Source organism: Drosophila navojoa, chromosome 2 (assembly GCF_054131105.1).
Source record: "Drosophila navojoa isolate 15081-1374.11 chromosome 2, UAZ_NAV_1.0, whole genome shotgun sequence".
Lineage (NCBI taxonomy): Eukaryota > Metazoa > Arthropoda > Insecta > Diptera > Drosophilidae > Drosophila > Drosophila navojoa.
The window spans coordinates 14,565,165-14,586,970 of record NC_142890.1 but is presented as its reverse complement, the minus strand read 5'-3'; the positions used below and the strand labels follow the sequence as shown (position 1 = coordinate 14,586,970).

The 21,806-nt window shown below is 40.9% G+C and overlaps 2 protein-coding genes and 1 long non-coding RNA gene across 4 annotated transcripts in view; 2 read left to right on the top strand and 1 right to left on the bottom strand.

Moving 5' to 3' along the window:
• The window catches only part of LOC149092169 (uncharacterized), a 116,730-nt gene that overhangs the window by 87,154 nt on the left and 7,770 nt on the right, over nucleotides 1-21,806 (top strand). The gene's annotated exons all lie outside the window — the stretch shown is intronic.
• Nucleotides 7,684-8,913, bottom strand: ato (atonal). The gene has a single exon (XM_018100851.3). The coding sequence runs from the start codon at nucleotides 8,834-8,836 to the stop codon at nucleotides 7,841-7,843; it is 996 nt and encodes a 331-aa protein (XP_017956340.1). The 5' UTR covers nucleotides 8,837-8,913; the 3' UTR covers nucleotides 7,684-7,840.
• Nucleotides 18,260-21,795, top strand: beta-PheRS (phenylalanine--tRNA ligase beta subunit). The gene is made up of 5 exons (XM_018097933.3): nucleotides 18,260-18,436; nucleotides 18,498-18,553; nucleotides 18,619-18,776; nucleotides 18,837-20,191; nucleotides 20,252-21,795. Exons 1-5 carry the CDS (start codon nucleotides 18,379-18,381, stop codon nucleotides 20,401-20,403), a joined length of 1,779 nt encoding a protein of 592 aa, XP_017953422.1. The 5' UTR covers nucleotides 18,260-18,378; the 3' UTR covers nucleotides 20,404-21,795.

The window sequence follows — 21,806 nt, the reverse complement described above, 5'->3', positions numbered from 1 at the left end:
GCTAACGGCATACAGCTCTTAATACCGAAAAAAGCAAAACAAACCCAAAATAATCATAGAAAAAATGGCGTTTGCCCAATTGCAGAGATATATATATATCGTATTGGAAAATTTATTGATTACCTTTCTAAGATGAATACCGTGACTTTAAGTAAATCGTATATTTTATACCTTGCTGCAATCCAAGAAGAAGAAAAGTCTTGCAATCTATTTCTATAAGTAAAGTAAAGTCAGACATTTCTCATTAGAATGATATTACTTCTAGTTATTATTATAATAAATAAATAATTATACATTTATTATGAATAATATAACTAGATAATATGAATAGAATTCAGATATTTGCTTAATAATTAATTAATAATTTTCTAGTTTTATAGCACAAAATTATGATTCTTTTATAGTCATACGAGTATAATTATTTTGATACATGTTTATGTTTATATTGATAAAATCATATAGAAATGATCAGAACTAGCATTATTTTCACAACTGATAAATTATCAATATATTTAACAAAAGTTACTTCATTTAAAATAGAATTTTGTTGACTAGGTGTAATTTGAAAATATTTGGAAAAACTCAAATCCATTCAGCTGATGCTAAACAAATGGAAGAGAAATTAAAAGAATAAGCTCTGTTTATTTATTAATTAATGTTATTAGGACATGTTGGCAATATTTTCTGATATATTATCTTCTGCGTGAAATTATAACAGATAAAAAACTAATATGTAAAGAAGGGAGTAAAATATGTACGTGTAACTCAAATAGAATAAGTTTAGCATATGTTTTATTTTAATTTAAACTGCAGATGTAAAACAAATTCTATTTTATTCTGTTTATTATTTTAGAAGCTACATTGCCTCCAAAGTAAACTACTTTCTTCTGCGTTCCATTCTCTATTTAGTTCATTAAACATTTGCAAGTTTGTGAGAGAACAATTAGTCAAATGGTCTGCCCTTAAATTAACTATGCAACATGTTGAAGTAAATGTAATAAATTGTAGCGATTAATAAATTACCGATTCCAACGGCGTAGAGAATTCGGGGCTATTTACAAAAAGTTGCGCGGGACACAAAGAAGACGAACATTAAACAACCGCCAGCAAACAAAAACAGAAAGTTGATTTACATGAAAATGCAGAGATATAGAAATAAATAATGAACTTTGGCTGGACGAGACAAATGTAAAATTTAACAGAGCGCGCAATTCAATTAGAGAATCCTGCGGGAATACAAAAAAATTAAGCAATAAAATTTGATTTGGTTCACGCAAATTCAAAGCGATTGTCCAGCATCAAAAGGAGCACAAGGACACGCCGCACCGCGAAAGGGAAACTGAAATAGAGTAATAGCAATGAATCAGGACTTGTGTGTTGGGCAATAAAATGCCTATTCTAAGGTCAAGCCGTTGCCGTTGCTGTTGCCGTTTTCAGTTTCGTTCTCAAATTCGTGTCATAATGTGTTGTAAGTAGTTGCCTTTGTGTGCTGCGCACGCACAAAGGACTCAACGGGACGGCGAATTGTGAGCGCTATTGTTTGGCTGAAGGACCTGCGCCGATGGGCACGATGGGAACACCCGCACGGTTCTCAGGCATCTTGACTACTCTTGGCTGCTCTTGGCTGCTGTTGCAGTTGCGACCACAACTTGACTTGCCCTGACCACCAACATAAAATGTTGACAGCCGGAACACGCCTCTAAAATATTGTGCGAGTCCTGTGCGGTCCTCAGCGCTCGGCTCTTGATCCTTGCAGCCGATCAATGCGCCAATCAATTGATTGCCTGATTTTTGACAGTTATGAGCTGCACTTCGTACGTAATCACCTCACCGCATCCCATATCTTGATTTCCGCCGAAATCCTCTTCAGTGCCGAGTCCCACGGACAATCTCTGAAGTGTGCGCCCAACTTGCCAAGGAATTTATTGTTATTGACATTTTTGTTGGATGGAATCACACGGATTATATCTGCTAATTGCACGTATATCAGATATATCCTTTGGCGGCATAGTGCGGCCCCCTTGATCAGTAATTTTTATTCGTAATTAGTAAAGTTTCGTTTTTAGTGGGCATTGGGATATTGAGCGAAGATCTAAAGATCTAAAGTCGAATTCTATAAATCATATTTGCAATTTAAATTGCCCTCAGCACCTGCTGGCAGGCGCACTAGCACGATCGCCAATCTGAAGCCGCACTTTTCTGAGCGCTTAGGCACAAATGGCCTGGAAAATCACGACTTGCTGCGTCGCCCCGAGGTGATAAAGTTTCGCACATTAATACTTAATTACTTGAATAATTGGGGCCAGGGGATTAAATTCACACGCAGTTCACGAACACACAGGCCAGAACCACTGGCGGGTAGCTGCTTGCAGGTGGACGTTTAATGAAAAAAATATCAAAATAAAAAAAAAACCATAAAGAGGGAGAATAAAAATCACAAGCCAAGTGACCAAAAATTCTCGAGACAGCGGTCAAAACTTGAAGTGATGCCAAAGCCACCGACGTCGTTGACATTAAATTTGCTGCTGTCCTGTGGCATGTTGTTGTTGTAGTTGCTGTTTGTTGTCTGCTGAGCTGGGCTTAAACACAAAATATGAGCGCACCCTGGATGAATTTTTCACACGAAATCCTGATTAATAAATATGTATATAAAAGTACCCAAAAATTTAACTGATAATTTGAAAAGTCGTCAACCTGAGCTAAAGTTGGCAGCCGCTCGACGGCGCAGACGATCGGACCAACGGGACAGAGATTTCATGTGGAGCCTGCGCGAACCTCTGGTGCCCAATTACAAGCAAATGAGCTGGAAAACTGTATCAAATGACCCCCGAATGCGAATACAAAATTACAGACCGCAAGACCAGAATATTTGCCAAAAAATGCTGCGTCAAGTTCGCCTCATGCTCTTGCATGCCTCTATCTCCCTCTCTCTATTTCGTTGTCTGTCTCTGTCTCGATCCCTTTGTAGCATCTTAACGTGACAAAGCGATGGAGATGGCTTGCGTGTGGCAATTTCAGTTAAAAAAAAAAAAAAACTACAGCAAGTTCTTTAAGATTTGGACTTAAATACTCTAACGTGAGGCTACAAATACTTCTACTTGCTGGAGTACTAAAATATTTATCTGCAGAATATCATAAACTATATATAGTAAAGATGAGTGGGAAAGATTATAATATATATCGTATCATCATAGTACTATCATTATCTTTTGTTTAATTTATCACATATCGTAAATAATTTACATGAATATCGAAAAGATCCAACTACATCAGCTAATATATTATCATGAATATCTCAATCGCCCACATTTATTCAATTGAAAGCAAACTCTCGATAAATCTAGTGCTCCTTTACGAAGATTTTAAGCCCTATCTGATAGGGTATTCACTTTTCGTTATTCAGTTAAATAATCTTTCATTGTTAGCTTGGCTTTTTTCATTGCCTTGGCTCTGCATCTTTGGTAGCATCTTTGCGTTTTTGTTGTGTTAATTTGATGCCTCGCCCGAAAATTGTCAAAAAATCAACGTCGACTTTGATTTTTGATGCACTTTCACTGACGATCGTCGCTGCTGGCTGTGTGCAGCGTGAGATACTCGACTCACGGACAAGCCTCTGCTCAAAGGCTTAGAGAGGCCTTTGATGGCTGCCACCTACTTGGAGAGTTTGTTAGGGGTCCAGCAAGTGAAGTCAGTCAACTGGAGCGATGCGTCTGTGTGGCTAATTGAGTTGCCCAGTCGAGCGATCGGCCGTGCGAATTGTTTGTCAACCTGTAACGGTTAAATCTCTTGCTCCTGCAACGCTCGTCAGTAATCGGAGCTACTGATTGATGGTAACTGACTGGCAGGCTGGATGGCTGGCTCGCTGGCTAGCTGACTGGAAGATGAGCGTAGCGAATGTTTGACTAATTGGCCCAAACTTCCTTAAACAAACAGCGATCTATAATTGGGCTCGGCTTTGACTTTCACCGACCAGGTAACGTTGTTTGGCATTTCTCTGCGTTTATTGCGGGCCGCACACATTGCCGGCCGGGGCGTGACCCACGTGATTTGGTGTCGCTAATTACAGACTTGGCATTTAACGCAGCTCGTTTTATGGCTTAATAATTGCAATCGTTTGGCATCGACTTCGGCTTTGACTTTTGGCCAAGACCAAGAATGGGCCCACACACACACACCGATCGCTGCACACGCGTCTGCACGCCGATCCTTCGTGGGTTGGGTTTACCTCAGCCTGGAAGACCTGCAAGAGGATCAGAGCACACATCAATCAGCCAAATGCATTCGAGTTTCCATTTTTTGTTGGAGTTCGCATTGGCGCACGCAATTATTGCGTAATAATTAAAGGATCAGCGTAAAATGTTCACACAACAATGCCAAAATAAAACCGCCGGAAACGGAAACTATGTGCACTTCAACCACAACTATTTACAAAAAAACATCTACAAAATGTTGCGGTTTGTATGTTTTTTAATAGTCCTTTGAATGGGACGGATAACGTGCCCAGCAAGGCATGAGAAAGTGTTTTATGGCAACAACAAAATATTCTCTTGGAAATTGTAAAAATAACAATGAAAATACCAAGGAAAACCGCAGAAAGAAATTGTACAAGAAAATGATACATATAGAAGAAAATTGAATATAGCAAAGTATAACAATAAATAGATAATTGTTCTACAAGATTAGCATTTCTAATACGATTTAGCCTAAACCCAATATACACATTAATTTCATGAAATTATATAAATACATTTATATAAATTGTTTAACCTTATTAGTAATACTTTAATCAGAAGCTATTTGAACTAGTAATTGATGTGCAATCCCTAAATATAGTTATAGCGATTATTAGTCAGGATACATTTTTAAGTTTCAGGCCCAAAATTCTTAGAGGAATAATGGGAACTACATTTAAATGTCCAAAACTGCGATTATAAAAATTATATATAATAATTGCAACAATGTTACATGGTTATACATCTGTAGTCTTAAATAATTGGTGGAGATGCAATAACTTTATAAATAATACGACAAACACAACGACATTGTTACACTTGAGACTAAGTTGAGGTCCAATTAGCTGTCAGCATTCAATGGACTTGACATGCGGTTGGCCATGTCGATCGCGATGCCCCATGGGGACGCTAATCAGAAGTGACAAATTGATGGTGTTAAGGCTCATTAACTTGTTTAGCGCAGACACAGATATGCTTACTTAAGATCAGTAACCGCTTAGACAGACTTTTGCAGCTCAACAATGGCCGCAGGAGGCGAGGAAGGAAACCTCAAAATAAAGCGCGCCAATTATCGACATGACAAATTTTTAGGCACATTAATTCCTTTACGACTTGTTGCCTGTTGCCTGTTGCCTGTTGCCTCTTTGCCGCAACGACAACGAAAAACCCACAAAATATGCAACGGGGCGACGTACCCTTAAGCTCGATCCTGAACTCCAATTCGAATGCATAATAATACGTGTTAATAATGCTCAGGCAAGCTGTCTATAAATTGACAAAGACATGCAAGACTCCGACTGGGGCACCGACTTTTGCTTCAGTTGTTGTTGTTGTTGCTGCTGCTGCTGCTGCTGTTGGCGGCATCGGGCACTGCCAAAAGCTGGCTGGGGTCGGCGGCTGTACGTAAGTTCCCATTGCCATTCATGAATTCTAACTAATTGTATTGGCAAGCAGTTGCATTTTGCCAAAAGATGGAAGCTGGATCGAATCTGTGCAGCTGCACAGCGATCGGAACGTAGCTCGGTTGCACAAAGCCATTCATGCTTGGCAGGAAGAAGCCCCAACGCAGCCAAAATCGAAACGCTGCCTTTACTCTTTTTGCTGCTGTTGTTGTTGTTGTTGTTGGTGGTGGTGGCTGGTGTCGTGGCGAGTCGAGAGCTAAACAATTTGTGTAATTGACAAATTGACGGCGACGCATTGTGCGGAAGCGTTCAAAGCCGTAAATTGTCGCTAACAAGAGCGCGATCCCAGGCACACCGAAAGAGATTCACACACACACACACACACACTCATACGCTGAGGCGGAGACAGAGACGACAGGATATTGGGGCTACCTGCATAATTGCTACCACTGTCAGGCCTGCATTGGCTAGCCAAATGCGAGGGAGAGCTCTAAATTAAGTCATTAACAATTTAACGAAGCGCTGTCCAAGCCGCGCCGCTAACTAATTATGTGAATTTCCTTTTGATTGTCCAGGCCACGCCAGGCCGCGGACTGCGAAAGCTTTGCGGCAACGCCCGAAAATCATTTTATAAAACAAACAGAAAATTCGGCCCACGTAGCAATGTCCTGCCGCGCCCCAATGCCCCCCGTAGAGGTTCCCACTGCGATTGTGTAGTGGCAGGCGATCGTCAGTCGGTGGTGTGCTATCAGCAAATTGGTTTTGTATCTTCCGCGTGATTGAATCGCTGACCCGACTGACATGGCCAGGAACTGTAACGCTTTCTGCTGAATGAATTGGCAGCCCTTAAATCCAGGCTTAAGCCAGCCTAAGCTAAGCCCCAGCCTTTGTCGGTTATCCGCCAGCAACGATCATCAATCGAACTTTAAACGATTTGTGAGTGGCGCTCGATGATTTGTTGTTGTTTTTCTGTTTTTGTTTTTTTTGGCTGTTGAAAGCAGATCAGCGCCCCACACTTAACTTAATTTGGCAGCCACACTCCGCTGCGCTCGGCCATATAATTATCGGCACAATACTGTTCGGGGATCACTTTTCGAGTATTTGTTTTGGCCAGCCTGTGTAGCTGGCGACTAATTTCGCTGAACTGTCTACAAATTGATCGCGAAGCGCCAAATCGATCACCTTGCTCCACATAATAAAGCTGAACGCATTGCGCGCGACTCAACTCAACTCGACTCGAATCGAATCGACCCGGGCAGTGTGTGAGAATCGATGCAGTGCGTTAAATAAGGCGCCTGGAAAGGAAGCGCCAAGTTCTGCGCAAAAGGTGAAGACATTAACTGAGCTTCAGATCGACTCAGATTGATGGATCGCCCGCGAAAGTCAAGCAGGACAAAGCCCTAACATAAGCTAAACAGCCATGAGCAATTTATATGATGGGAAGTTTTAATATTAGTAGTAAAATATAAAATAATAAATAAAGATGAGGAACGGTTTATATGAATTACTTATACGGCAGAATGCTATCATTTATTTTAATAAAATTTAATCAATTAAATATTATTAAATAAATAAATTATTCCATATACAGCAATTTTAAGGTTCTACTGCTGCACATGATACATTTTAAAATACAAACATTTCTAGAATAAATAATATAATAACAAATAAATAAAAATATTGTGGGATAAATAAGTTTAAGAGCATATATTAGACGGCAATTGGAATTGGAATAATTATACATTTATTAATTATTATAATTATACATTTTTCTCTCTAAGTAAACATGTTTAAATAAATCTATGAATCAAATAAAATTCCCTATAAAAGATTCTGAAATTTATTTATTCATCCCAAACATTGAAAATAATTTTTTTTAAGGAACTGAACATCTTTTTCAATCGATTTCCGTAGATCTTTGATGACCATAATTTTTAAAAGATATACAAATGTATGTTTGTGATTTTTATTCAAAATTTGTAAATTTCTATACATAAAAAAACTATACAAAATAAATAGAGAGATGTTTGTTTTTAGTTTTCTTTAAATGTTTTTATTTCAAGTCTTAATATTTAATTGAAAATATTTAACTAAACAATTAACAGCGCAATACTTAAACAATAATTTCCTACTGGGCTCTAGCTTGACATACATATATACAGGTGAAGGTACAACATTTGGCAAATGAACGTAGGCTGCGATCGGTTAGCGCAACAGATCGCCCAGGGCGGTGATGTAGGTCTGGGCCATTTGGAGAGTTTCGTGCTTGGACAGCTGCCGGTCGTTGCCCAGGCAGGGCAGATACTGACGCAGTCGGTCGAAGGCCTGATTGAGGCTCTGCATTCGGCGGCGTTCGCGGGCATTTGCTGCCAGGCGGCGCTTGCGCTTGATAACGGGCGAGATTTGCTTGTTGCGACGCTTCTTGCCAGCGCCAGTGGCTGGAGCATTGGGATTGCCAGCTGCATCTTCGCTGTCGCCATCGCCCAGAGCAAAGGAGCCATCGTTGCCCTCGCCATCGAAGTCGTCGTCAAAGTCCAGCATCATGTCGTCATCATCCTCCACGCTGTCGTCAAACAGAGCCGAATTATCGAAGTCAAAGCTCTGAAAGTCGTCGGCATATAACTGGACATTGCCGTTGTTGCACTGGGACGCAGGCTGAGCAGAGTTGGTCTGGCTTACAGAGGCGGTGACTGGAGCTGTTGCTGCTGCTGCTGCTTGCTGGTTCTTTCGCGTATAACTGCGCTTGGGCTTCGTCACTGGCGCTGCTGCTGCTGCTGGCAGTGTCTTGCAGGTGCCCACATTGGGCGAGCCCATGATCTCCAGGGCTGGCTGTGCTGCGGTCGCTGGCATTGCTGGCGCCGACTGCTCCAGCGCCAATGCGAACTGCTGCGCTTGGGGCAAGCCGTTGCAGCCATTGTTGTAGATGGTGCTCAGATCAACGTATTCGGGACTCTCGGAGCGATGGCTGGACGGCGACGAGGTGATCCAGCCGTCCGAGCTGGCCTGCTCGAAGCTGATGAACCCATTGGCAGACATATAATTGCTGGAGCTGGCCAGCGTATTGCAATTGAATTGATAGTGCGTGACGCTCGGATTGTAGGCGGCCATGGGATTGAAGTAGGGCTCCGCTGCACCCGGCTTGAAGCCCTGCAAATCCTCAGTGGTCTTGTAGTAATAGCGATATATCTCACTGGACGACATTTTAGCAATATATTTATTCTCAATTGATTTTGTGCAATGAACAACTTGAACCGTTCACCGTGGCTGCTGGCGAGTTTCTGACTGTGGCCTTATCCTGGCGGCGGTATTTATACGCTCCACGCAAAACCTACCACTGCAGACAGGTAAGACGAGCAGAGCGAGGAACAGGTAAACGAGTTGCCTACCTACCTCGGCCACAGGCAGCACGTGCCGTGCCCGAGCAACAGCCAATGGCAAGCAGTGGTGGGTTGCACTGTGTTGGAATTGCTTTGGCTCGATGAGCTTGAGAGGCAAGAGGCAACCGCAACAGCAAGAGAGGCACATTCACAGCCCCAGCCTGTAAAATGGCGCTGGCTGGATGGAATAGAAGATGCGCTGGCGCTTATCGGTGGCAATCTAAAGCCGCTAACAAGATGATTATGGGGTAGTAGTGGTGGTGGTGGTGGTAGGATGTTCCGGAACAAGGGGCGGAAATGCAAACAAACCTATAACAGGATTAGTTTTGACCACTAAGCGCTGCGAAATTTGCAAAAATCCAAACATCAGGCCATAGATGGCCGCAATGATTTGTCAGCACCAAATGGCCAGCAATATCTTATCTAAATCGTCGCCAGGACCAAAGACTGAGCCGCTAAGCAACTCATGCCTCATGCCTGGCCAGGCCAAACTCTACCTGCTGGACACACCTTCACAACTGTGCCGCCGCTCAGGCAATTCGGCATGCCGCTGACCACCGCCGCCGTGGCCCGAAATTATATCGCAATGAAAATCTTGTTTATTACAACCTGGCGAAAATTTTCCAATTGATATGCTCGTTGAGGGTTTGACCCGGCGTCGATGCGCTCGACGCTTGCTTGTTAGCCGAGCGTCAAGGACACGCTTGATGGTACGCATGGTCATGTCTAGGGGCATGCCTAATAAGCGTGCCCGGCGCTAACTAACTCGCATAGTTAGGCTCACATTTTAGCGCTAACAATTAGTATGGCCTCGCATCGCGCAGGCAATTTAGTTGTACGCCGAGCATGAGACAGCGCATTTAGCTCGTCGGACTAGGACTCGCCTGGTGGTCGATCTTCGATTCGGAGCAACGCCCAGCCAAATGATTCGCTGGAATTCATATTGTGCGAGTGCATTTGATATTAAAGAAATCACTTTATGCTGCCGCTGTCGCTGCCTTTGATGTGTGGGCGTTCAGCTAACTGAGGTAGCACGCCCCAAGCTGCAGTTGCCCCTGCCGCTGGGCTATCAGACGTGCACATCTACGAGGCGGCAATAAAACGTTGTCAATTAGATAAAAATGTCACACAACAAACCGCAGCAAGTGCAGGCACAACAAATTTATTGGCAGCAAACAACCCCCGATTGCCCGGCACAGGACCTGTGCGTATCCTTTTGCTGTTCGTCTTCTGCTGCAAGTGCAATTTACGAGTGACTGGCTGCGAGTGCGCACAAGTGACAGTTGGGCATGTGACGCCTTCGGTTACACCTGCAGCCGAACAACGACGATCGTATCGCCATATCCCTGAGCAGCGCTCTTGCTGTTGTTAAGTTTATGTTTATCGATCCTGGCTGATGTTGAGGCATCCGCCAACCCAACGTTTGCATATCGATTTGAATTTTATGCGTATTGACAAAAACGCACAACAATAACAACAACGGTAGCAACAACAACAACAACAACAACAAGAACAATATGTTAAAGGGCACACGTGCTGCGGCATGCAATGGAAAAGGGTTAGCTATTCAGAGAGGCAACTTCATGCTGCATCCAGCCCATGCGCAACGGCGCCTTGCGTGCCTGTCACTTAACGAGCGATTCGAAAACTGCTGCCACTTACAGCCGGTTAAAGATGAACAATATGCGGCATATACCATAATATACATACGTACCTCAATACACACATCTCCGGCCAGTTCTGACTTGCGGGTAACGGGTAACGGGTCATACTTTTCATGTCAATACGCATAAATGCAACTTATGTCTGCTGCTCGAGAGTCGGGCTGGGATCTGCCAATGTGGAGCAGCTTCCAGAAAGCGCATGCAACAAGCTGTTAAGATTATATTACGGCAACTGATCGAAACGTAAATGCCCTAAGTGATATTAGTTTACATAGTTGTAGAATGGAACTACTATATAATTTATTTTAATTGCTTCCAGTATCATTATTATTATCATACCATAATATTCATCATATTTAAGTCTTAAGAATATGTAAGAAAATTGTGAAATGTACCGAATTTAGCCTGTGATAAAGTCAAAGGAGAGACCAAAAGAGATTAAATCTGCAAAAACAAAGCTGCTATGAAATAGAGTTTGTAATATAGCCTACCCTATTCAGAAGTTGTATTAAAAAGTCCAAATTGTATTATCATTCTCATATTCATTGATTTTATCACAAGGAAATTTTATAATGATGATATTCAAAGGAAATTAATAATACATTTAGCCTTTTACTAAACCATATTTCTTATTCTCTAATCATGTCTAATTAGTAAATAAATACATTTTATTATTATAAAATAATTCAAAGTCAAAAAGGAATTTTATATTCTTTTCACATTATAAACGAATAGACAAAATTGATTATTAAATTATTAATTGTATTCATATAACTTTAATATTGCACATATCTATCAATGAGATAGATATACCCCAATTCTTAAAGTTCAATATGTGGAACGTGTAGGAGCTGTACAGATGCCAATCAAGATTAAAAGTAGGCGCACGTCAACGACTCCCATTAGTAAGTCCCTCTGGGCCGTGAAAGTGTTGTCCGGGACTGCGATCATTTTCGGCAGCCGTAGCCCACTTATTTTTTGTCCTAAACACAAATTGAAAATTTGTATGTTACTTATTTTATTAGCATTTAGCACCGCCCAAAATGATCTCGCAAGGAATGCAACGAGCGAAAGTCAATCAATCGGAAGCAGGACAGCATCATGCAATGGCATCTCGACTGCGAATCGGAATGGGATTGCGAATGGAAATTGGACGAGGAGCCGAGACAGGATTGCATGTGTAGTCATGTTCATGTTTTCAGGTGGGTGGCCTCGGCGCGTTCGTGTGCGGCATTGTCAAATTGAAAATTCATTAAAGGCAAATTAAATATGCAATTGGCCGATCCAAAGTCCAAGAGAAATCAGCAGACGAGGAGGAGCACTGGAGCATTGTGTGCCCGGGATGTGCCAACTGTTTGACTTGCTGAGCAAATATTGACGAGCGCTGAGAAAAAATTGATGCAAATATGATATGTACACTTCAGTCAGCGCAAAAAAAAAAAAGAGTCAAGTGAAAATCAAAGCAAATAATAGCTCAAACAGCGGCAGGAATCGACAGGACAGAAGCTATATTTTTTTTTTCACATTTTTATGAATATCGTGTGTAAATACAGAGCGCATAAATTGCACATTGTTTACACAAAATTGCTGTAAGGACATGAGGACATGGGTTAATTCCCATGAAAATTAAAACTAGATTATACACACGCTCAGTTGAGGGTTGGATAGGGTCGGGCTCGAGTCGAGTCGAGGCAATGTTGTCCTGGCCAGGTCAATGCAGCGCCCACTGTGTCATTGTTTGGGCACGCCTGCAGGCAGCCTGTTGTTATAGATTGCATACTGATGGTTATCACAACCTGCCGGCATCTATCCATCTATATCTGTATGTATGTACATGCACATATATATTTATCAGCCATCTGATGGGATCAGAGTGAAGCGTAGCAATTTTTGTCGCACGGCTCGACTTTGAAGCTGCTCTGTGCCTGTGTTTTGTTTTGCCAACAGGAGTGGACGGCACTCGATAGCCATCTCTTTGGTGATCTTTGGCAACCGCTTGGCGCCGGCCTGATCCAGATCCTGATCCAGCAACAAGTTTGACTAATTCGCTGGCATTCGTCATCTGGCCCAAGGCCATTTGTCTTTGCAAATAGAAATTAATTTCATGCTGCATTCGAATTGGATTAACGGAAACGAAGTCGGAATCGGAAGTAGGCATTATAATCGATCGACAAATTGTGATTGGTATTTAGATAGGGTCGGATGTAGGACATGGCTTTTGTGGCGATCCCACGTTACCCTTACCCAGATCAGCACGCCATGATCAATTCAAATTTGAAACACTGAGAACTACAACAATAAGCGAACAAAAGATGAAAACTACGCAATCACTTGAGAAAAATCAAAAAGGCCTCAAGGATCCGAGGACCTCAGGCTGTTGCTGCTGCTTGCTGCTCCGACTACTGCTGCTGCTGCTGTTGCTGCTGTTGCTGCTGCTTCTGGCTGCTACACCTTCGCCAACGCTGAGCATAACAGGTGGCACGGAAGCCGCACAAAATAAAAATGATTAAAGCAATAAAAAATACAAAAAACAAAAAATATAACAAGAGAAAAGGGCCACGAAAGAAATAACAAATTTTAATAAGATTTTCTACTCGTCTGTTGAGCAACAAGATTTTTGAGTGCGCCTAGAATGATGCCGAGGCCGATGATGATGCTGCGGCACAGGAACAACTTCCGATCCTTGGCGGGGCGTTGCCGAGCGCAGCGGGTCAAGTGTGAGAACATTTTACGGAAGGATGTGGCTAGAGGATAAATTATGAAAAATGATCGTCTAAGCGAAGGGTTACAATCAAAGAAACACCACGTGGTCAAGATTCACTTTCGTGCAGACGTAGCAGCAGGAGAGGCTAGGCATGTCTGTGTCTCTACTCCCTATACGAACCAAAGCCCGTACGCCTTCCTTCCACTCACTTCAATGAAATTATCCAGGAATTTTGTAGAGTAATTGAGCGTCTAATTTGCGGCGCAACAATTGCAGTTTCAGACACAGAACGCGGTGCCCCTCTTAGGTGCTTTCATGAATGGGCCAACGTTTTTCACAATGGCTCGTTTATTGGGCTTGAATGGAAAGTGTTTCTTCAGTGGAAACTGAAGAGCGTGCGCGCTCCTACAGAGGCCGCGCCACTCGAGCGCAAAACAATTAACAAGTTTCAGTTTCGGTTTTCCACTGCGTCCACAGTTTAGTTCTTTTCTCAATTGTTGTATTGTTGCACTTGAGGTACAACGAGCGAATTCCTTTGAAGCATGCATACAAACTAACCCTGGCATATAGGATACATATACATGAACATATATGTATAGCTGTATGGAATTGAAGTGACCTTAAGTAAGAAAACGAAAATTTATAATAATGAGCGCAGAGGCCGGCCGAGAAGAGCGCGAATAAAATGTAAACTAAAGATACTATTTATATGTATTATTTCGGCTGAAAAGGAAGTACCAAATTACATTTAATTAGCTTTAGCTGTAGCTGTAGCTGTAGCTGATATATATATACATATATATAAAAGCTTTAAATTCGCGTACGGTATGCGCCCAATGATGTCAGGAGCTGGCGCAGGAGCAAGAGCAGGAGCAGCACAAGAAGTCAGACGATTACGATTACCACCGAAAACGAAACTGTGGCGCATTCGCATACTCATTGATCGACCGCTGATCAAAAAAGGCCCTGGGCCTGGACCTCGAGCTGAAGACGTGGCCTCCGTTTCCATCTTCTTTTCATTTTTGTTGCCATTGGTGAAATTCGCACGTTTAACCTTTGGGCAAACAAAAACAAAAATCATGCACAGCCAAGCGAACCTGTTGAACCCAAACGCAATTTTCCCATCACTTTGATTGCTGCCCAGGAATGACACGCGTGCGCCGCGCCGCAGCCTAGCTATTCTGATTGTGCCATTACGGGCGATCCAACGCGTGGTTGGATCTGCTGCCAATGGCTGGGCCGGGCCCAGCGGTCAGGCTGGCGATCAGACCGTTTCATTTTTAAAGACGACTCAAAATTAGGGTAACAATCGCAGTTAAACAGCAAGCGAGAACACTCGGCAATGCACCACTATCCAGATGCTCTGCATATGTGGAAATATTAGGCTTTTGAACTGACTCTCAGAGCCGACAATGTGGGTAATTGAGAAACTAACCTAAAATGAATTTAACTCGATCTGAAATCAATTTTAATTTAATCTCTTTTATTGGAAATAGAGTTTATGAATAATGAAATGATTTGCATCTCTCTATATATATCTATAAATATGCATATTTTTATATGAATCTAAACATATACTTATATAAGATAAACATTCTGTTGTTACATTTCTCAACATTTTTACAGGGTATTTTTATAGTAACGTCTGCTGCCAAGCGTCTCGAATACAACCAACAAAATTTATTTGTGTATGTATAAAATAAAATAAAAATAAAATAAAAAGCGAAACTTTCAAACGGTTTCAAGGATTTCGCTTATCCCTGTTGGACTCCGTTTAATATAATTCATATAATTTCCCATAGATGCTGTTAGGTGCTGCATTGGCACCTGAAGGGTCTGCGGCCCAAAACACTTAGCCAGAAGTCAAAAGTAGCAACACTTTCCAAAAGCGACACTTGAGACTACGTCTGGCCAGAAGACAAAAGAAATTGAAATCGAAATCGAAATCCAAATGAAACACAAACAAATCCCAGTGCCCAGTGTGAGAAATGACTTTCTCGGAAGTGAGAAACGATGAGTTAGATCCAGGAGTGGCTTTAGCTGGTAGCAGTGGCAGTAGTTCGGTTTGTCTGTCAACGGGCCTCGATGCTGAGTAATTGATATGTTTATCTTTTACCTGTGCGCAAACGGTGTAAAAATAAAATGTAAATTGTAACTGATATCGATGCTGGGTCATTTCTCAACATCAACTCATGAAATTGAAAAATTGCGCATCAGATAAGCCTAGCACAAGTCTACAAGTTGATTTGATCGAGGCATCCCTTTTCTCTATTTTCGATTTTCTTTTTCGACTCTCGGGATCTGATCGTATGCAGACAGAAGCATACGTGCAGCCCCGTTGACAGTTCACACGGAGGTCCTTGGGTGACAATTGCATTATATGAAAATTGATATTTTCAACCGCAGATATCGTATAATGCCGACATGGCATATAGTTAATTTCAAATGAATCTGACCACACAGCAGCAGGTCAGATATGGTCAGCTGGCGGAACAGGTAATAGCACAAGGGTTTGGCAAGAGATCAGTGAAAATCTACACGTTCCCATCCAATTACCAACATGATGAATTGATCTTATGTTTGCCTCGACTGATTTTTTGCCATGTTTGCCGGAAGAGCGGAAGAGGCGGATGCCAAATAATTGTAACTGGAGCAAACGTGTGAAAAACTAACTAGTCAACAATTAGGGCAATTTTTAGAGGCTTATGCGTGAGAAGAACCCATCATGTTTTTACTTTGGCGAGATTTCAGAGAGCTGTATGAAAATTTATTTTATTCGTAATTTTAATTTACAGCATTTTTAGTAGCTTAATGAAATATAGAAATATTAAATATTCTACAACGCATATCATCAGATAATCATCATCTATGCCAGTTAAATTTTTAAATATTAAATACATATGTAGACCATATATATGAACATAAAGTTATGAATTTAATATTTAGCATAATTACAAACGAATTAGAGATGCCGCGAGACAAAAGCAATGCCAGGACAAAAGCAAGGATGAAAAATATGCTGGTCAATAATAATGGCCGATTCTCAATTCTCTTGATAATCACTTTATTTCGTTTTCCAGGAATTGGCCGCATTATTTGATAAATTGACCAAGAACTCGTGTCTGAATTAACGCCCCCGCTGCCAAGCGACGAAGGTCGAAGGGGTTAATGTTAATTGCTATTGTTGTTGCTGTCCTTATTGTTGTTGTTGTTGTTGTTGTTATTGGGCAGCGCAGTTAAAATCGGCTCAGCCGGCCTTTCATCTATCACGTGTTTATAGAGTTATTCAGCCGTGAGTTGTACCACACACTTTAATTGCCCCAATTCAAATGGAAGAGTTGGCGTTGGCGTTGGCGTCGTTCAGGCCACAATCCGATGCGATGAGTATGTTTGCACTGCATTCGTATGCACACAGGAGGCACAAATATAAACAATAATCAATCTCTTCAAGGGTTGAACAAACAAACACAAAGCCTCTGCGCAAGGACATGCTTATGAAAAATGCAACAGAGAGCAGTTGAAGGCGTTTTTAAATTGATTATTCCTTTGGGCACAGCCCAAAAAACTGAGAAAAAAGAAAATCCTGTGGAAAAATGCTCAATTTAATACATATTTATGAGGGAAATAGATCACAAATGAAATATATATTGAAGCCAATAATGCATATTTAAAAATACAATACCATTGTGATTCCATTGGGGATGTCCGACTAACTTGTTCTTTTCCAATTTTAGAGGTAAAGAAAAACGTAGACGAAGGAAATCTGTAAAATTCTGGCTGATTATATCATTTCTGAGTTCCTTCTGACTTTCATCTAAGTATATAATTGGACGACTGTTGCTGATAGACAATATATTTATATCCTCTATGGTGTCGCCCCGCCTTCGTTAAGGCTCAGCTCAGCTCATAACTGTTTAAAATGGGTCGCAGCTTTTTTATGACCACAAGTTGATTTTTTAACGCTTCATTAACTTTTTGGCCACACGCGCTTCATACTTTTTTGTTATCGTTTATACATACACATACATACATACTTTTTTTTTTTGGTACCAGTCTGACGCGCGTCTGCCAAGGAGCTCGCTTGACGTCGCGTTGCCTGCTTAATTGCTTAAGTTGCCTTGGGATCGATCCAGTTTTCGCTGTATTTTGTCGACAGTGTTCTATCTAAACACCTCGTTCCGACTGCGTTCGGTCTAAAATAAAAAAAAAAAAGATGAGTGCTAAAAAAGTGGGACGCTTTTTACTTCCGATTTCTTGTGTGGACAGCTTGGAAATGCAGCGCCAGGCGACAATAACAGCTGCCACCAGTATACACTTTTTTCTGTCGATTTGGAATCCATATAAGCAACACAACGACACGCAGTGTGTGGCATGTTTTTATTTTATTTTTTATTGACAACGTGCGTCCAACTGAATATAACTCTGCAGTTATCCAAAACTGGTGGCATATGGCGTTTAAGACACGTTTTTGTACAAAAATAATTATTTATAATAAACATGACACAATGTCTTGTGCCAATTTTTATAAATGCAGAATCTTTTAAATATAAAATATTTTTTAAATTTAATTAACTGAAAAAATACTAATTTTATTGAAAAGTGTGAATCGATAGTTATCATATTAAATCGTGCATATCGTTCATCTCTATTGTGAATAATAAACTCCCAATGTTAAGTTTAAATTTGCTTTTTTCTAGAATTTACAACGTTTTCTATCTATTCCTATACTAATAGATATTTTCATTTATATATCTTAAATATTCTTGCAACCAGTGCTTAAAGACACAGTATTCTTAAAATATGATTTCATCATTCAAAATAATCCACCAATCGCTCATGTTATTTTCGTGTTATGTTAAATAACATTTCCCAATAAATTGATAAATTAGGTGTGTACACACTCTAATCAAACAAATATACTTTTTAATATTTCTTAAAATATAAAATTAAGAAATTTTAAATCTTAGGAGCTATCTGTAATTTATTTAAATTATCACAATGCCAACAATTGGAGTTAAGCGTGATCTGCTATTTGATGCACTTGGCAAGAAATACAGTAAGTTGACCGGCAGCAGTCCACGTGGATTTTCAATGTTAATGCTTCGTCCTTTCACTAGCCGATGATGAGTTCCAAGAACTGTGTTTCGCCTTCGGCCTGGAGCTGGATGAAGTGGTAAGCAATTGGAGTGTACTACTAAATAATGAATATCATTTCAACATTCAAAACATTTGCTGCAGACAACAGAGAAGCAAATGCTCACCAAAGAGCAAGGCGATGTTGCGGCAGCGGCGGATGCCAGTGAGGAAATCATCTACAGGATTGATATACCAGCTAATCGGTATGATCTGCTTTGTTTGGAAGGATTGGTTACGGCTCTGCGAGTCTTTCAGGGCAAGTGAGTAGAAAAACGACTACACAAAAACCCTATTATTCATAAATCAAATTAATACTATAGAGTGAAGCCGCCTAAGTTTGAGTTTGTGGAACCGGCGCAGCGCCAAGTGCTGAAAATTAACCCATCCACAGCGCAAATTCGTCCATTTGCTGTGGCCGCAGTGCTGCGAAATGTTACCTTTACGCAGGATTCCTATAATAGCTTTATCGATCTGCAGGACAAGCTGCATCAGAATATTTGCCGCAAACGTACTTTGGTCGCCATTGGCACTCACGATCTGGACACCATAAAAGGACCCTTCAGCTATGAGGCCCTGCCACCGGAGCAAATCAAATTTGTTCCTTTAAACCAAACGCAAGAGCTGAACGGCATTCAACTCATGGACTTTTATGCCACGCATGCACAGCTGAAACAATATTTGCCCATCATACGCGATTCGCCCGTTTACCCAGTGATTTACGATGCCAATCGTGTAGTTCTGTCGCTGCCACCAATTATCAATGGAGATCACTCGAAAATTTCGCTAAAAACCAAAAATGTGTTCATCGAATGCACTGCCACAGATTTGACCAAAGCCAAGGTTGTGCTGGACACTATTGTATGCCTCTTTTCCGAGCACTGCGCTAAGAAGTTCACTGTCGAGCCATGTGATGTGGTACAAACTGATGGTACCATCATTTCTTATCCAGAGCTGGCCGTGCGCACAGAGCGTGTATCAGTGAAGCGAGCCAATGCATACATTGGCATCAACGAACCGGCCAACAAGCTGGCGGACATGCTGACACGTATGTATCTGGAAACCGAGGTCGATGCCAAGGATGGCGACTCACTAAACGTGAAGATTCCACCAACGCGTCATGATGTCATACATGCCTGCGACGTCTACGAGGACATTGCCATTGCCTTTGGCTACAATAACATCAAAAAATCATTGCCAGCCTTTATGCAAATCGCCAAACAGTTTCCACTTAACAAACTAACGGAGCAGCTGCGCGAACAGGTGGCACAGTCTGGCTTCACAGAGGCGCTCACTTTCACGCTTTGCTCACGTGACGACATAGCGCTCAAGCTGAACAAAAAGATCGAAGCCTTGCCTGCTGTCCATATAGGTAACCCCAAGACATTGGAATTCCAAGTGGTGCGCACCACCTTGCTGCCGGGCTTGTTAAAAACTCTGGTGGCAAATCGTAAGATGCCGCTGCCAATGAAACTATTCGAGATTAGCGATGTGGTGCTGGCTGACGAAGGTGCAGAGGTTGGTGCTCGCAACGAGCGACGCCTGTGTGCGGTTAACTGCAACAAGAGCGCCGGATTTGAGGTGGTTCACGGGCTGTTGGATCGTGTCATGCAGGTGCTCTCTGTGCCCTGGAAGACGGGCGGCGCCGACAAGGGCTACTATCTCCAGGCAACTGAAGGTGAGAGTTGAACAGAAATTCGATGCTCAGAAACTAACTAATACCATTTGCTCGGAACAGATCCCAGCTACTTCCCCGGGCGATGCGCGAATGTCATGTACAACGACGCCGTCATCGGCAGAATTGGAGTGCTGCATCCGAGCGTGCTTCAGGCCTTCGAGTTAACAACTCCCTGTTCAGTGGTTGAGTTCACAATTGAGCCATTCGTATAAGCAGCTCCCGTTAATGACAATTTAACTGTTCAAAACTTTCTAAAAGTCATAATAAATGGTCACAAACCCCGAAAAACAAAAAAAAAATCAAGTATTTTTTATTTATGCTGTTTAATGTTCTTATATTTTTCCTTCAATACAATAATAATTATAAGAGTAATAATAATCCGTATAGTATGTATGTATATCATATATGTATGTAGTTTTTTTTTTAATTTTATTTTTAGTTTTTGTTTTCTGCATGCATACTTCAAAATAATTCATATTTGAAGTACTTTGTGTGTATTTTTAAATTTTAAATTAATAAATCTATGAATTTCATTTTTCATATTTTTTTTCGCATGAAAAAAATCTATATTATTCTGCTTTGCTGTCGATAAAGAATCTAAATAACGGCTGTTTTCGGCACAAGCAGCTATTTACTCAGCTTTGCTTGATTTCATTTTTTAATTTTATGATCCGTCTAGTGTGTACGTGTGTGTCAGTGTTTGTGTTCATATGTATGCATATGTATTTATGGGTGCGGTGTGTGACATTTTTGTTTGTTTTTCATCAACGAATCCTTGCATTTTGCATTCATTACATAATTTGCTTGCAGCTAAAACAATGTTTGAAACAAAACAAACCAAACAGGCAAAAAAAAAAGTTATATCGATTATTTTCTGTTTTATTCTATTAGATTATTTAGGCTTTAACGCAGTTAAAGGTAATTTCATATCATCGTTTTCATCATTTTGTTTTTGTTTCAATTGTCTGTGTTTGTATGCAAGTGTATAGGCAATGTAGCGCAAACTTGTTTACATACGCACACATATGTATACGCGTATGTGGTTTGTCTTTGAATACATATATATATGTGTGTATATATATATTTTATATATATTATAGATATATATTATTCATTTTACAAAGCAATTATTGCAACACGGCACGGTTTTGGACAATCAGCGACCGCGTTGCTCATCATCATTCATCAAGTATTTGTTTTTGTTTTCGTTTGTTTATCAAGTGTATTTTTACATATTTTGTGGTTTTTGTTGTTCTTTCTTTTGTATTATTTGTGGAAACACATTCTATGCTATGTATTGTTGTGCTCTATCTCTAAGACCTTCTACTCGTAGTGTGTGTCGGATAAGCATTTAAAAGTCGGCAAGCCATTAATCTTTTACGTCGTTTATGCATTTGAAAAGTAGATTGTTTTTGTTTTTATCTTTCTTTAAATGGAATATTAAATTGTATGCCTTTGTTTGTTTTACGTTAAGTTAATTAAGCAATTTGAATTTCTACTAGCTACATTTTTAGTATCCGTTCCCTATGCAATCTGACGAGAACCAAAGAATACTCCAAAATTACAACACAAAATGTCATACAAACAAAAGAACATATCTAAAATTTTGGGTTTC